General features: G+C 46.1%; 2 protein-coding genes and 1 long non-coding RNA gene across 3 annotated transcripts in view; 1 reads left to right on the forward strand and 2 right to left on the reverse strand.

Annotated features, from left to right (window-relative positions):
• The first annotated feature begins 1,099 nt into the window (after positions 1 to 1,099).
• LOC132958863 (uncharacterized) overlaps positions 1,100 to 16,096 on the forward strand; it is a 29,075-nt gene continuing 14,078 nt past the window's right edge. Inside the window, exons 1-2 of the long non-coding RNA XR_009666848.1 lie at positions 1,100 to 1,334; positions 2,616 to 2,816. This is a non-coding gene — a long non-coding RNA (uncharacterized LOC132958863). The remainder of the gene's footprint in view (positions 1,335 to 2,615; positions 2,817 to 16,096) is intronic.
• Positions 3,413 to 7,776, reverse strand: mpdu1b (mannose-P-dolichol utilization defect 1b). Its single transcript, XM_061031941.1, has 7 exons — positions 7,616 to 7,776; positions 7,088 to 7,153; positions 6,287 to 6,419; positions 6,051 to 6,136; positions 5,311 to 5,429; positions 5,004 to 5,114; positions 3,413 to 4,765 (listed from the first exon to the last, which is right to left on the reverse strand). The coding sequence occupies exons 1-7, from the start codon at positions 7,743 to 7,745 to the stop codon at positions 4,631 to 4,633; spliced, it is 780 nt and encodes a 259-aa protein (XP_060887924.1). The 5' UTR covers positions 7,746 to 7,776; the 3' UTR covers positions 3,413 to 4,630.
• LOC132958351 (butyrophilin subfamily 3 member A1-like) lies at positions 8,673 to 14,009 on the reverse strand. The gene is made up of 11 exons (XM_061031101.1): positions 13,883 to 14,009; positions 13,631 to 13,719; positions 13,139 to 13,210; positions 12,984 to 13,046; positions 12,830 to 12,913; positions 10,932 to 11,045; positions 10,525 to 10,647; positions 10,251 to 10,379; positions 9,761 to 9,845; positions 9,561 to 9,587; positions 8,673 to 9,381 (listed from the first exon to the last, which is right to left on the reverse strand). Exons 2-11 carry the CDS (start codon positions 13,685 to 13,687, stop codon positions 8,834 to 8,836), a joined length of 1,302 nt encoding a protein of 433 aa, XP_060887084.1. The 5' UTR covers positions 13,688 to 13,719; positions 13,883 to 14,009; the 3' UTR covers positions 8,673 to 8,833.

Consider the following 16,096-nt stretch of genomic DNA (forward strand, 5'->3'; position numbering starts at 1 on the left):
TCAGACTCTCATTGAGCCGCTGCCGTTGTCTCTTTTCTTCAATGAAACATTCCTACAAGGAAGAGGAGGAATTAGGAATCAAATCAACACAAAAAGAGAGACAAGAATGAGTTCAGAGCGCGGCGCTTCAAACGCTGCGGCTCGGAATTTAATGTCGAAAAATATGAGATGAATTCTGCAGGAGAGCAAACAGGGACCTGAGTACACACACACACACACACACACACACACACACACACACGCAATCAGAGCTACAGAGGCCAAAAGTGGAAAAAAAGAAGAAGAAAAGTTTAAGACGAGGACGGAAACGTTCTTGTACAAGATTTTTTTTAAAACATTACCTTGTAAGCAAAAGCACGTTTCCTGTGCTCGTGAGAACTTTAACTTTCTCTTCACCATGTTCAACCTTCTCGTGAAAAGGTGACTCATTCTGTCATGCAAACTCATCTTTCTCGTGGTCTTTCCTTTAAAGATCTCTGCACAGACCTAAACACACACACACACACACACACACACACTGTAAGTGGACGTATTCTCAGGATGAACAGAGAGTGAGAAGCAGCTTCACTTTGTGCACAAACATCCAACTGGTCACAGGATATAAACGTCATCGCCCCCTCCAGCTCACCAGCTGTAAATGCTTCTGAAAAAGTCGGGGTGATGAACGTGCCTGTTTGTGTTCACACACGCAGCTCGGCCGGACAACGCCAGGAACCTTTCAGGAGTTTTGTGTGTGAAGCTGCCGTGTAAACAAAGCGAGACAAGTCTTTGTGTGTCGCTCACAGAAACAACACTCCCTCCTCCACAGGTGTGTTTGTGAGCGTGTGTGTTTGCTGGCATGCAGGTGAACATGTGGGTGGCTGCTGCTCTGGCAGTTCTTAATGAACGCCACGCTGAACACGAGATGGACGTGCGTGTGTGTGTGTGTGAGTCAGCGTCATGCCGTGCAGCCTCTGGCATGCAAAGCCAGGGTGGGACCGAGAGGCCACACACACGCACAGAGCCAGGTAGACTGGTTCTAAAGGTGTGATAAAGATCCATGTTTAGTCTGAGAGGGGAACAAAACACATCCTCCCACAGAGGACGGGAAAAAAACAACCTTCAGTTCGAGCTCGCTTTGCTCTTAGGACACGTTTTAGACTTTGAATTTCTGCCTGAATCACCTGAAGCTGCTCTTCTTCAGGTGATTAGTTTAAAAAAAAAAAAAAAGAAACTTTGAGAGATTTGAAGGTGAATCAGTCAGACCACCATGACGGCTCTCAGGTGTGTCAGCAGCTTCAGACCTGCTGCTCAGAGAGGGAAGTGTTTGCTCAGCTCTGAAAGCTGACTGACAGGTGAGAGTAACGAGGTGAGGGAGGTGGGGTCCTTGTGTGTGTGTGTGTGTGTGTGTGTGTGTGTAGAGGAGTGGCGAGGCTCACTCAGAGGTGAAAAGGTGGATTTGAGGGTGGAGTGAAAAGGCGTGGGACTGTTTTTACAAGTAATTACTGACTTGAAGTGACTTTATATTTCCTGTCCTCTGCGTTTGTGGTGAACATTTATCTACATTTATTTATTTACAACATTTCACGTGAAGAATCACGACGAGACAGACTTCAAGTTTTACCTTCAGTTTCTAAACTTTGAGCTCCGTGATACTCGTTGTTTGTTAAATGACGGTTTAAAATTAAAGGTCACATATTCTCCTCCTCTTCAGTTTAAATAAGTCTCAGAGCTCCTCAAAACATGTGTGTGAAGTTTCTTGTTCTAAATCCACTCTGATCCTGTATTTGATCATGTCTATAAACCCCTCTATTTCAGCCCTGCTCAGAACAGGCTGTTTCTGTGTCTGTACCTTTAAATATGTAAATGAGCTGTGTCTGACCACGCCCCCTCCCTGGAAGGGCTTGGGTGTCTCGGTCTTTCTCGCTCCATGTCTTATTGTTTACGGTGAGAAGGCGGACTCAGAGGGCAGAACAAACACCTAACTGTGGGAGTGTCACCCGCCTGGGGGAGGGGTTACTGCCCTTTGTGATGTCATGAAGGGAAAATCTCCAAACGGCCTGTTTGAGCACACATTTTCTGAAAAGTGGAGCAGGCAAAAGACGGAGAGGATGGACTTTTCTCATCATTGGGGGGTTTGTAGACAGACTAGAGACACATGTTAGAGTTAGAGAAACATGGAGAAGAGGATTTTAAATATTTATTTTTCTGCAGTTTTCCTCGTGACTTTCGATCTTCAAGTGTATTTGTGAAAGAGTCTGAAACGTGCATAAAATGCTGTGAAGGCTGAACTTGCAGTTTGTCTGTATTTTTTATTTTTTTTTAAAGCCTTAAGGTCTAACCGGGGACAAGGAATGCTAATTACGCTAATTATCTGCAGCACGTTTCAGTCTTTTTTTTTTTTAGTTTTGGGAGTTTTCATTTGCTTTTGAACGTGCAGCGTTTCTAAATATGCGTTGCATCTCTCAAACTTCTCACTGAAGTTTTCCTCCTCAGTTCTCAAAAAACATCTTCGTCCGCATGAAAATGCCAAACGGACTGTTACCGCTGTCATGAGCACGCCAGGTCAACAACAATGTCCTTTACATGTGATACATTTACTCGCCATTCCTCTGCAATAACCCTTTCATTTACAGATCCGTCCCACCAACCCGAAGTCCACCAGGCACCAGGGTCTCGTCCAAAACTCTGATGTTGGTGTTGGGGTTTGTGTGGTGGGACTGTCGTATGAAGCAGCAGTGACCTCCGTCGTCCAATCAGGCGTCTCTGCCCGTCAACATAGTGGGAGAGTAACTGTGTATGTGTGAGCATGTAAAAAGTCCAGTTAGCAACGTTTGGTTACCTCTGCCATCACACTAATCTCATGTCAACTGAAGTGACAGCGTCACACGATGACGTCGCACAGAGGAGAAACCGCCACACAGCGTGACGTCACAAGAACAAAACTCTGTTTACCCCGTCTACACAGAAACACCTTAAACTGAGTTTCTGAACATCTTCACCCTGGAATGAGTTTTACTGAAGGACAGTTTACAGAGAACTAAAAGGCCAGCCAAAGGTCAAAGGTCAAAACGCACAGAAAAAGCTACGTGTTTGTATGTCCTTCTAACTTTAGATTCTGGTCCTGAATGGTCTGGATTTGTTTGGACCAGAGAAGGGAGGCATTTTTGGATCATTGTTATGATTTGGTCGTTGTCGGGACTTCCTGCTTTATTTTGTAAACTGTATCCTTGTGTTTCTCCGTTTCCTGTTTTATTTTGTGATTTGAATATCCATACTCACTACTCTGTGTTTATATTCGGGTAATCTGAAAGGTACGTTAGCGTTCTGCGTTCACTTAAGGATTTATTGGGCACCGCTTTGTTGTTGGAGCGCGTTCTTCTTCATCGTCCTCAGAATCAGAGCAAAGAAAGAAAACGTACAACTGCCGTCATCAGAGTGGAATCAAGTTTAATCACCTTCACTCGTCTCGGAGGTCGAAACTGTGTAAAACATTTTAGAAAGATTCATCAGCATGAAAAACAGAAACCTGGATGTGAACTCAAAACAGGAAGTGCAAAAAAAAACGTTTAAACTCAGCAGAGGTCGTCGATCCCTTTGATACAGCGTGTTTTTTAAATCGATGTTCCCTAAATGTCTTGGGCTGAATCTCGATGTCCTCCCTAAACCCTGAGCCTTGAGCCCAGACTGACTTTATTGACGTCACCTGGAAAGTGATTGAGTGCATGAGGCTGCGATGGCTCCAATGGTTAAATACAAATGGGACAGCACTTTGGCGCTTATAAAAAGTTCTACTCAAAATAGGCCTATAGGCTTATTGGCTTCACCTTCCTGTTTTTTTTACAGTCTCTACCTTTTTTCCGTTTTATGGTGTTTGTTTACCTTTCAATTGTTGTGGGCTTCCCCGGGAAATCATGTTTCACATCACAATGCTATGAACCCTGGGTAATTCCCTCACGTTAAGTCTGCAGATATGCCCACTTACGGACAGGGTGCATAAAGGGCTCGTAGTCAGCGAGAGATCCCTCAAACACTTGATGATTTGACAGTGGGACAGCACTAAGACCTCACAGACTTACCGGGAACGCTCACCAGTGAGTGTGAGGGTGGACATCGAGATTGGGCCTTGGTCTTGTCTGGATCACTCTGGTCTTGTCTCGGTCTCGCCCTGCTTTGGTCTTGGTCTTGAATCAGTCTCGATCCCTAAGTGTCTTGGTCTTGTCTGGGTCCTGGATCACTGTGGACTCGGGCACGTCTTGGTCTTGGTGAGTGTGGTCTTGACTAATCGAGCGTTACGTAGGAGAGGAAGGTAAACTGGTTTAGACCGTGTGCAGGAGTTCAAAAGAAATCAAAACAAGGAAGGATCAATGATTGGGTTTGTTGGACTTCTGTTTCTGTTGCCGTGGTAACGAACAGGTAAAGATATTGCTAGACAATCTCTGGTATCATGACGACCGTGGTGCGAGCCGGACTGGACTGAGAGAAAGTGGATGTAGAGGAATGTAAGAACAGGAAAGTGGAGCCAGAAATCAACTGTTGATGAAAGTTCTGATCGTGTTCACGTCGGGTTGGATTCATCGTCCAGCAGCGACTCTCAGAGTCTGAAGTTTGACGTGGACAGAGAAACGTTTAGTGTCGGTCCTTCTGCTTCCTACTCCTTCTTCTTCTTCTTCTTCTTCTTGAGCTCTGGGGAGCTGTTCCAGTAGTAGAGAACCTGCAGGGCGATGATGGCGTTACAGGTCGACGATATGACGTACGTGAGCGCCATCAGAGAGTCTCCGGTTTCCTGCAGCAACACAAAACAAATAAATAAACCCAGGCTGACGACAGTTTAACTTATTTTAGGGTGTGCGAGTGTGTGTCTGTTTGTGTGTGTGTGTGTGTAAGAGTGAGAGTGAGAGTGTGTGTATGAGAGAGAGTGAGAGTGTGTGTGTGTGTGTGTGTGTGTGTGTGTGTGTGTGTGTGTGTGTGAGTGCTCAGGTGTTTCCTAAACATCACAGGTGAACAAACACACACTCTCTCACCTGCAGGGAGGTGAAGATGCGAGCGAGGGATCCAGCAAACAGCAGAAAGACGGAGATGGCCGACAGCTGGCCGGTGTGTCCGTTACTGTAGTTAGAGGCCGCCTGGATCAGCTGAAACACACACACACACACCGTCAGTCTGTCCCGTGTTTGCGTCTTGCACACAAGTGAAGCCAAAAGGCAGCCAACGCCAAAACCACCACCATGTCATCGGACATTTCCTAAAGTCAATTTAATTACCAACGCTTTTAACAGAAACATGAAAAACGAGTACACAAAGGATCATGTATGCTGTAGTGTGTTTTACCCTGCCGATGATGATGGCGGGCATGTTGGAGGCCTGCATGGCGGTGACCACGGACATGGGTGTGACGGGAGACAGGAGGAGGATCAGCAGAGGGAAATACACGACCAGGAAGAGCAGACCTGGAGACGGAGGAGACGCACTGATGAGACCGTTTGATTCAGTCAGAAACTCACAGGGGGCGGAGCCTGTTTAGATTCTTCTACATTCAATTCCACTGAAGACAAAACTGATTTATTATGATGATCAAAACTAAAACTAGGTCACAACAACAAACATGACTGGCATGCACGGTGCACCTGAAGGCGTCCTGGTTGTTGCACTGCTGCAGGTCACAGATGACACTGTAACACCTATAAAAGCCACTAGATGGCGCTGTGGCTGCTGTTTTCATGACCAAAGGAAACTGTGGTTGTACCATCAGTGTTTGTTTCTACTCTTACAGGATGAATCTGATGTATTGATCTTTGTTTCAGTGATTCACAGATCAATATTTTGGCCCTCGGTGAAGAATTTTGTTGATATTTTTGGGAACATTTGAGGGGAGTTCACGCTCTGGTTTCCGTTTGTCTGTGAAAGTTTAGAATTTTAAATATTTGTTGGTCAAAATAAGAAAAGTAAAGTTGTCACTTTGAGCTCTGGAAAACCGTGATGAGCATTTGTTGTCAAACTTCACTCGATTAATCGATGTCTGTCATGGCAGCCTGGACGCAGGAGCGGTATCAACGTGAACACTCTCTCACCTCCCTTCGTTCGTCCTCCGTAGTGTTGGATGAGGAAGCCGATGGTGACGGTCTGCAGCATAAGGAAGAGCGCCTCCCCCCACGCACTGATGAAAGAGACAGCACATGTTACACAATGTGTTACACACCGTGATTACAACATGCACAAACGGGGGTGTGTGTGTGTGTGTGGTGTGTGTGTGGTGTGTGTGTGTGTGGTGTGTGTGTGTGGTGTGTGTGTGTGGTGTGTGTCGGACCTGAAGGGGAACTTGTTGGCGATGCTGTAGGCCATGGTTCCTGTGATGGCGAGCAGCTCGAGCAGCACCGACTTAAAGCTCAGGCCTTCGGCGCTCTTTGCTCCCATCAGCTTCAAGATCTGAGGCAGCTTCACTGTCGACAAAACGGTCGTGAAAATATACAAGTTATAACTCAACAAGTTTTTATACATTCATGGTCTGTCTGCCCTCTAAAAAAATAAAATAAACAGTCTAAGTTTTAACCCTTAAATGTGCAGACATGTCTAAATAATTTGACCTTTGTTTTCTAATTGAGAGTCTGTTTCTCCCAGGATGCATCACTCGTTTAGGGTATGAAACACGTGCATGTATGTGAGGGTTGTACCTGTTTTATGCGTCTATATCAGGGCAATTAATCCTCCTGGATACAAACGTTTGTTGCTTTATTATCCAAGTTGTGAAAATCTAATTTATAATTTTTTAACCAAACTCTAAACAACATGTAAATATAACACTCTGGACACAGGCTGTGACTTTCAGACTAAAAGAGACGTCATGTAGAAATGTAGTCATGTACAAAATCAGAGTATGCAATTTTCTGAGTGTGTATGTTGCATGTTGTTTGTGTCTGCGACATGGCAACCTGTGTGAGCATGGACTCTAGAGAGGAGGGGGCGGGGGGAGACAGCTCTCTACAATGTTTTGAATTTAGACTGCAGTACCAGTTTTAAACACTAGGTGTCAGAGTAACATACTGCTCCTTTAACTGATCCTAAAGTAAAGTCAGAGACAGAGACGAAGAGGAGGGTTGAGGTTTTTTACCCATCACTGATCCCAGGATGATGCCGATCCCCAAACCTTTGCTCAGCACAACCTTCAGACATGGTACTGAAATAAAAAACATAATAAATATGTGGTTAAGCTGGCTGTAATGACTGAAATCAACACGAATACACACACATGAACTGAGATCACCTATAAGAACTTTAAGAACATTTCCCCCTCAAACCAAAAAGCTGAGGTGATCAAATATTATCTCTGAACCAATGAAACAAGCCCTCTTCAGACTGCTGTGACCTCTGTGTGTCTTATAAATGACAGACTCCTGTAAAAAACTACATTTCCCTGTGACAGGAACAAACGATAAAAAAATACAGCTTCACATTTTTAATCTGGCCCTCCTATAAAAGTACAAACATACCCCATGAACCTCTCATTCTGAAAATCATTATTAAATACAAAATAATATAAATAAAGCCGGTTTATTGACACCGGAAGGAGGTGAACGTTACACACAGAGTACGTGAAGCTAACAGTTAGCCGTTGTTAGCTCACATTAAATCCTCTTACCGTCCAGAAAGTTGAAGTTCAGAAAGAATTCGTCGTAACATGTTTCGGGCATGAAATAAGTTAACAAAAGTCCTTTAAAAGGGTCCATAAATGACGACCCTGCATCTGAAACTGCTGCTCCCTCCGCCATTTTGGAGAGTAGGAGTGACGTAGCCGTAGAATGTACAACACATAAAGAGTCCCACTAGCGCAGTGAGCCCTGTCATGGTGCAAAGGTTCCGCTTTGATATTTTAACGATAACAGCGACTTTTACAAGTTCTACTTTTACATTACTGTTAATATTGATACTAATACTATTATCACAACTACTACTGCTACTATTATCCCTATTACTACTACTGTACTACTATTTCTACTAGTAGTACTACAACTATCAAATAAATACATAATGATAATAAAATAAAAATAATAGCTTAGTAAAAACTAAAACATCAGCCAGGGCCAGGTAAAATAAAAATTGTCAAAACAAAGATCACGTATACAATTATTAGTTAAATTAACGTGTGTGTGTGTTAATTTAACTGATAATTTAAATCATGAATGGAACAGTAATGTGTTGTCATTTTTTAATAATAAACGAGTAAATGTGTAAATCATATAAGAAATGATAAACCAGTGGTTATTAAGTTGTGGGTTGGGATCCAGTGGGGGTGAATTTGTGCCTGGAAAAAGTCCAAAAGTCTTTGAGAGCTTTTTAAACACGTTTGTTTTGTTCTGTCTGACGTCCAAACTGCAAACACATTTAACAAAATAAATCTGATTGGCTGAAAAAAAACCCCAGAAATATGGGTCACAGTTTTTCATGAAAGAGTTTGTGATGGATCCTGAGGCTGGACCAGTCAAGAACAGCTGATGTAAAAAATCTGTTTTCATGTTCATCCTCATATTTATTTCATCATGTTTTACATAAAAACCGCTGGCTGTTAATGTGGCAGTGTTTTAAACTTTCATATTTTTTTCCCTGGTTATTGATTCGTCTGTTTCTTTAAAAGTTAGTCTTCAGGCATTTCTTTGAATGAAGGCAGATGCTTCTGTTAATAGAAGACAATAAAAACATTGTTTGTATTTCCTGTTTTTAATGTAACAGAGTGCAGACATTGGAAGGTGCTGAGATTAAAGATACAACAACGATTGACAGAAACTAAATGATTCACTTCAGAGTTCAGCAGAGACAGCTGAAACATAAATCATAAATCTGTTTCTACAGTGGGATATTCTTACACATCTATTCCCTGAGCAGTGACTGACAGGTCAGCAGGTCTGATCTTCAGCAGCGTGTCTCCGTCCAGCCACCCGAACACGGGGATCAGACTGTGTTTGAACGAATCGGAGAACGTGTAGATGTGAACCCTTTGAACTGCATCATAAAAAGACACCTGACCCTCCCCCACGTCCACGTACACCCCGATGCGTGCGGGCACAGTCGCCTTCTCCAGGTTAACAGGCGTGTTCGTGCACGCCCAGAAGCTGGACGCCTTCCGCAGAGTCCAGAATCCTCTGCTGGGGGACACGGTGGAGCCTTTCTTGCTGAGAGCAGACTGGGACATGACTCCAATCCTCCAGCTGCCGTTAGATGACACCTCCACCTCCCAGTAGTGTCTCCCTGCAGAGATGACGGCATCTCCCAGGACGCAGGGCCACTCGGGGGAGACACTCTGACTTTGGGAGGGAGCTGGGGAGCAAGCTGCTGCCTCAAAGAGCTGCAGGCGGTCTGAGGACACGGCGAGCCAGGGGTGACAGGTGCTGACGTCCAACCTGAAGGACACTGAGGTACAAACACAGAAATCTCATGAGTAGAGATGACACCTTTTATTTCTGTTTCACCAGCAGAGGAATGTTTATAAGAAGTAAACGACACAGAACGCTGAATAAGACGTTTCATTTTAAGGTAGCAACATCCACTTCTCATTCTCAGTCTGTTGTTGGAATGTGAAGAAAGATTACCTGCAGCGCTCTGAATCCACCGCCACACTGAAACACAAACAGAGATATCACAGTGAGTTACGCAGTAAAAACAATCGTCACACATCCATCAAAGTCAGAAGTGTGACCCGTTAAGTGGCCTAAGTGTATGCAGGTCATCAGGTGCACAAAAAGAGGATGAAGAAGTCAGTTATTCAAAGTAAAGGCAGCAGCTGAGTCACCTGAGTTAGGGATGTATTTTGGGTTTCCACTCCCCGTCCTCCAGGCTTTCTGTTTTGTCGGCAGCCACATCATAGAAACGGTGTCCTGATGAGTCAGAATGATCGAACGTTACTGTCAGCTGCTGTCAGTAAAAAGACTCCTTTTCTTTCTGCTCTGTGCTTCATGTCTGAGTTCACACAGGGTGTGCACACATGCACACTAAAACAAATGTCTTTATAAATCTGCATCTCATATCAGAATTAAAGGAGCAGTATGTAACTCTGACACCTAGTGGTTAAAATGGGTACTGCAGTCCAAATTCTAAACATTGTAGAGAGCTGTCTCCCCCCGCCCCCTCCTCTCTAGAGTCGATGCTCTCACAGGTCACCATGTGGTGGACACTGAAGCTTCAGTGTTTAGCCAGCTCTGCATGGCTCTGTAAACCTTTCTGATACTAAAGATCAGTAAAATGACAGATTGCATCGTTTTAAAACACGTGGTCATACACACCTGACTATCCTCTGCTAACAGGGACCAGGTCACAAACTCCAGCAGAGGAAGAATGGCGGCCATCCTCGACTTGTTGGATTTACTGGAGTACAGCAGCTTCTTCAGCTCGTCATCAGACACACCGTTAGCCTGGACGAGCACACACACACACACACACACACACATTAACCCCTACTTTAACACAGTCATTGCCCAAAAATGTAAGATTTACGTTATTAGGAAATGCATGATGTCCCACACACACACACACACACACACACACACACACACACACCTCTTTCACATCCCTCAGCTCCTCGGCCCACCGCTGCAGCTTGTCGTTGAGTTTCTCCTCCTCTGTTTTCTCTTTCTGTCTCCTGTTTGTCTTCTCACCTGTTGGCCTCGTTTTCATGTTTACCTGGAACACAATAAAGTGAGAACCTAGGAGTTATTACCACGCTGTAAAATAAGGACAGAAGAAGAAAAGGGCGGGAGAGGATACCTCTGTACCATCTCCTTCAGACCTACACCGACCTGTTCTCTCCAATTGTCCTCCTACATGCTTCTCACTGTACCTCTCGCCCTCTTAACCTCTACGAGGTCACAAGCTTTTAGCCGTCAGATGTAAAAAAAAACACTCAAACAATGACAGAAACAGCCGAAGAAGAAGGACAGAAAAACATAAAATGAAGGGTTAATGACCATGTTCCGGTCCAGCTCTGCGGCCCAGTTCAGGATCAAACTCCTGCTGATCTCCAGGCTGTCCGGCTCTCTGCTGCCCCCTGCTGGTGCTGCCTTCTTACTGCCACGCTTCATCTGAACAAAAAGCAGATGGAAAACATCTGAATCAAACATGAGGTTAATATATTATCTGAGGTTCAGGACAGAACACTGCAGGACTGCCAGGGAAGGGCTGCCAGGGGAGGGCTACCATAGGAAGGCTGCCAGAGGAGGGCTACCAGAGGAGGGCTGCCAGAGGAGGGCTGCCAGAGGAGGGCTACCATAGGAAGGCTACCAGAGGAGGGCTGCTAGAGGAGGGCTACCAGAGGAAGGCTACCAGAGGAGGGCTACCAGAGGAAGGCTGTCAGGGGAGGGCTACCAGAGGAGGGCTACCAGAGGAGGGCTGCTAGAGGAGGGCTACCAGAGGAAGGCTACCAGAGGAGGGCTATCAGAAGAAGGCTACCAGGGGAAGGCTACCAGAGGAGGGCTACCAGAGGAAGGCTGTCAGGGGAGGGCTACCAGAGGAGGGCTACCAGAGGAAGGCTACCAGGGGAAGGCTACCAGAGGAGAGCTACCAGAGGAGGGCTACCAGAGGAAGGCTGCCAGAGGAGGGCTACCAGAGGAGGGCTGCTAGAGGAGGGCTACCAGAGGAGGGCTACCAGAGGAGGGCTACCAGAGGAGGGCTACCAGGGGAGGGCTACCAGAGGAAGGCTGCCAGAGGAGGGCTACCAGAGGAAGGCTACCAGGGGAGGGCTGCCAGAGGAGGGCTACCAGAGGAAGGCTACCAGAGGAGGGATGCCAGAGGAGGGCTGCCAGAGGAGGGCTACCAGAGGAAGGCTACCAGAGGAGGGATGCCAGAGGAGGGCTGCTAGAGGAGGGCTACCAGAGGAAGGCTACCAGGGGAGGGCTGCTAGAGGAGGGCTACCAGAGGAGGGCTACCAGAGGAGGGCTACCATAGGAAGGCTGCCAGAGGAAGGCTGTCAGGGGAGGGCTACCAGAGGAGGGCTACAAGAGGAGGGCTACCAGAGGAGGGCTACCAGAGGAGGGCTACCAGAGGAGGGCTACCAGAGGAAGGCTACCAGAGGAGGGATGCCAGAGGAGGGCTACCAGAGGAGGGCTGCCAAAGGAGGGCTACCAGAGGAGGGCTGCTAGAGGAGGGCTACCAGAGGAAGGCTACCAGGGGAGGGCTGCTAGAGGAGGGCTACCAGAGGAGGGCTGCCAGAGGAGGGCTGCCAGAGGAGGGCTACCAGAGGAGGGCTACCAGAGGAGGGCTACAAGAGGAGGGCTACCAGAGGAGGGCTACCAGAGGAGGGCTACCAGAGGAGGGCTACCATAGGAAGGCTGCCAGAGGAAGGCTGTCAGGGGAGGGCTACCAGAGGAGGGCTACAAGAGGAGGGCTACCAGAGGAGGGCTACCAGAGGAGGGCTACCAGAGGAGGGCTACCAGAGGAAGGCTACCAGGGGAGGGCTGCTAGAGGAGGGCTACCAGAGGAGGGCTGCCAGAGGAGGGCTGCCAGAGGAGGGCTACCAGAGGAGGGCTACAAGAGGAGGGCTACAAGAGGAGGGCTACCAGAGGAGGGCTACCAGAGGAGGGCTGCCAGAGGAGGGCTATCAGAGGAGGGCTACCAGAGGAGGGCTACCAGAGGAGGGCTACCAGAGGAGGGCTATCAGAGGAGGGCTACAAGAGGAGGGCTACCAGAGGAGGGCTACCAGAGGAGGGATGCTCTCCAGAGCTGGGAGAAGAGAGTATATGTAAGGTTCACGTAGAGGCTTGAAGCCGTCTGGTGAAATTCTTGGTTTCATATCGGGGAACTATGGTGTGATTTGCAGAACACGACGCAAGTGTGTGTGTGTCTGTGTGCGCGCGCGCGTGAATCTTACCTGGCTGATGTTGTTCACCTCCTCTGCCAGTTTGTGCAGCAGCTGCAGACACTCGGACAGACTATGCATCGAGCTCAGATCCGGCTGAAGGGAGAGAATTGGTTAGAGTTTTATTTCCTCAATGACATTATTCTTGTTCTGACGTTTTGTTCACCTTTGCTGTAGGAGAAGAGCTCCAGACCGGACAGGTGCTGGACAAATTATCAGAGTCTTTTCTCTGCAGGAGACAAATCCCAGACTCATTAAGTTAAAAACTATAAATGCATGCGTTCATTAAAACTCATCTTGTTCTGTGAAGTTGCAGCTGACCTGGCGCTCACTGAAGGTAGGTTTGAGCCAGGGCACGGAGCTCACTTCACTGATTCTCTGCAGAGCTTTAGACTGAAGGGAACAAAACATTCAATCAGTTCAAATCCATCTTGAAACACAGAGAGGACTTTAAAGAACTTTGTGTGTCTGCTGCTGCCTGTCTTGGCCAGGTCTCTCTTGAAAAAGAGGTTCTTAATTTCAATGGGACCAACCTTTAAAGAGCTGCATGATCAAGATTTATCTGAAAAGCATCCACAAAGGGCTGAAGACGGTATACAGATGTTTTGACTTAATTTAAAAAATGTGAGACAAGAGTCCCTCCTCTCTGCTGTGTAAAAGTTTATATCCGTCTCTAATCTTAATTTTCATTATTTGGACATTTTAATGCTCATATTGACTTCAGATGAAGTCTGAATACTATCTATAAGATTCTCAATAAAAAGACATCCTGCACTGATTTATTCCCGTCACTTCTTTTATCGCGGTGTTTACCTGTTTCTTTCCGAGCGAGGATTCATTCTCTGAAGGAGACGATGTGTTCGCTGCCATCGTCCGTCCAGCGTCTGCTCAGAGACACACACCTGATGAGGACACACAAACACAAACAACACAGTGTGTACCTTTAGACCATGTGTGTACCAACTCCTTCTGATCGATTGTTTCTTCTTCACGTTCCTCAAGAGTTCCCCGGAAAGTGTGAAAACATTTCAAACAACTTGAGCTGTGTGCTCTGAGATGACTCACCTCGTGTTTATCTGAACGTCTGTGTGGAGTCTGAACTTTGAACGCACCACAACACTTTATTACTGAATCAGACTCACAATAAACTTTAATAAGGCGATGGAGGACTCTGACCGCTGGCTGGTTCAAACTTCAACCAAAGAAGAAAAACAATCTCTCTTTTTTATTTCACCAGGAAATTAACCTGTTGAAATCAAGACCTCCTTCACAAGAGTGACCAGCAGCACGCCATAATAAACATGACATGATTCAGAAACAAACATCAGTTAAGAGCAACAACAATTAAAATGTGCAAATCGGGACTGTTAACAGAAACATAGTCCATCCTAAGCGTGATAGCACACTTTAGTTAGTTTTACACCTGAATACTCACACTTTCTTATTGACTAAGAAATATTTTGTTTATAGCAGCCTCTTTCAAAATGTAAATGTCCCCCCCCCACTCATCTTTCTGAAAATGGTTAACCTTGTTGTTTGTGATGTGTGCCATGTGATCATGGCGGGGACATTAAACCTCAAAGGTTAGACAGGTAATGTTGGACTTTGTAAACCCACACCACAACAAGAACGACAGAAAATAAAGGAGGCTCAGACATTTGACCCCAAAGACACAATGACACGAAAAAAAGTCGGCTCCAAAAGCCGATGGCATCCAGGCCCATGATGCGAATGTTAGCACGGAGGCTATCGCTATCACTTCTGATCACTAGCATACACTGATGTAAGGTCTGCAGAGGGCCCGTTCGCTCTGTGTTCAGGGGCCCGGTCGTTCTTCAGATGGGCCTGCTACTTGTTTTGATACTCTAACACGATGGAGGACTTCACATTTAAAAATCAAGATCCCATCCTCAGTGATGTTTCTGTGAATATGAAACTTTAACATCATGAGACAGTTCACCGTCTAACACCACAAACACACAAACACACAAACACACCAACACACCAACACACCAACACACCAACACACCAACACACAAACACACCAACACACAAACACACCAACACACCAACACACAAACACACAAACACACCAACACACCAGCACACCAACACACAAACACACAAACACACTAACACACCAACACACCAGCACACAAACACACAAACACACAAACACACCAACACACCAGCACACCAACACACCAACACACCAACACACCAACAAACAAACACACCAACACACAAACACACAAACACACAAACACACCAACACACAAACACACCAGCACACCAACACACAAACACACCAACACACAAACACACCAACACACAAACACACCAACACACAAACACACAAACACACCAACACACCAACACACAAACACACAAACACACCAGCACACAAACACACAAACACACCAACACACCAACACACCAACACACCAACACACTAACACACAAACACACCAACGCACCAACGCACCAACACACCAACACACAAACACACCAACGCACCAACGCACCAACACACCAACACACAAACACACCAACACACCAACACACAAACACACCAACACACCAACACACAAACACACCAACACACCAACACACAAACACACCAACACACAAACACACCAACACACCAACACACAAACACACCAACACACCAACACACCAACACACAAACACACAAACACACCAACACACAAACACACCAACACACCAACACACAAACACACCAACACACAAACACACCAACACACCAACACACCAACACACAAACACACAAACACACAAACACACCAACAAACAAACACACCAACACACCAACACACAAACACACCAACACACCAACACACAAACACACCAACACACCAACACACAAACACACCAACACACCAACACACCAACACACCAACACACAAACACACCAACACACCAACACACCAACACAGAAACACACCAACACACAAACACACCAACACACCAACACACCAACACACAAACACACAAACACACAAACACACCAACAAACAAACACACAAACACACCAACACACCAACACACAAACACACCAACAAACAAACACACCAACACACAAACACACCAACAAACAAACACACCAACACACCAACACACAAACACACCAACACACAAACACACCAACACACAAACACACCAACACACCAACACACCAACAAACAAACACACAAACACACCAACACACCAACACACCAACACACAAACACACAAACACACCAACACATCAACACACGG

The sequence above is a fragment of the Labrus mixtus genome, chromosome 23 (assembly GCF_963584025.1).
Source record: "Labrus mixtus chromosome 23, fLabMix1.1, whole genome shotgun sequence".
Taxonomy (NCBI): Eukaryota; Metazoa; Chordata; class Actinopteri; order Labriformes; family Labridae; genus Labrus; species Labrus mixtus.

Bases quoted from the DNA above. Each gene is read 5' to 3' on its own strand.
- mpdu1b (XM_061031941.1), bottom strand. From the start codon at position 7,745: ATGGCGGAGGGAGCAGCAGTTTCAGATGCAGGGTCGTCATTTATGGAC. The intron at 5,430-6,050 runs GTGAGAGAGTGT...CTCCGTCTCCAG, and splicing joins CGGAGGACGAACGAAGGGAG to GTCTGCTCTTCCTGGTCGTG. The intron at 4,766-5,003 runs GTGAGAGAGTGT...GTGTTGCTGCAG, and splicing joins GCATCTTCACCTCCCTGCAG to GAAACCGGAGACTCTCTGAT.
- LOC132958351 (XM_061031101.1), bottom strand. From the start codon at position 13,687: ATGGCAGCGAACACATCGTCTCCTTCAGAGAATGAATCCTCGCTCGGA. The intron at 10,648-10,931 runs GTCATTAACCCT...ATTGTGTTCCAG, and splicing joins CAGAGCTGGACCGGAACATG to GTAAACATGAAAACGAGGCC. The intron at 10,380-10,524 runs GTGTGTGTGTGT...GTGCTCGTCCAG, and splicing joins AGCTGAGGGATGTGAAAGAG to GCTAACGGTGTGTCTGATGA.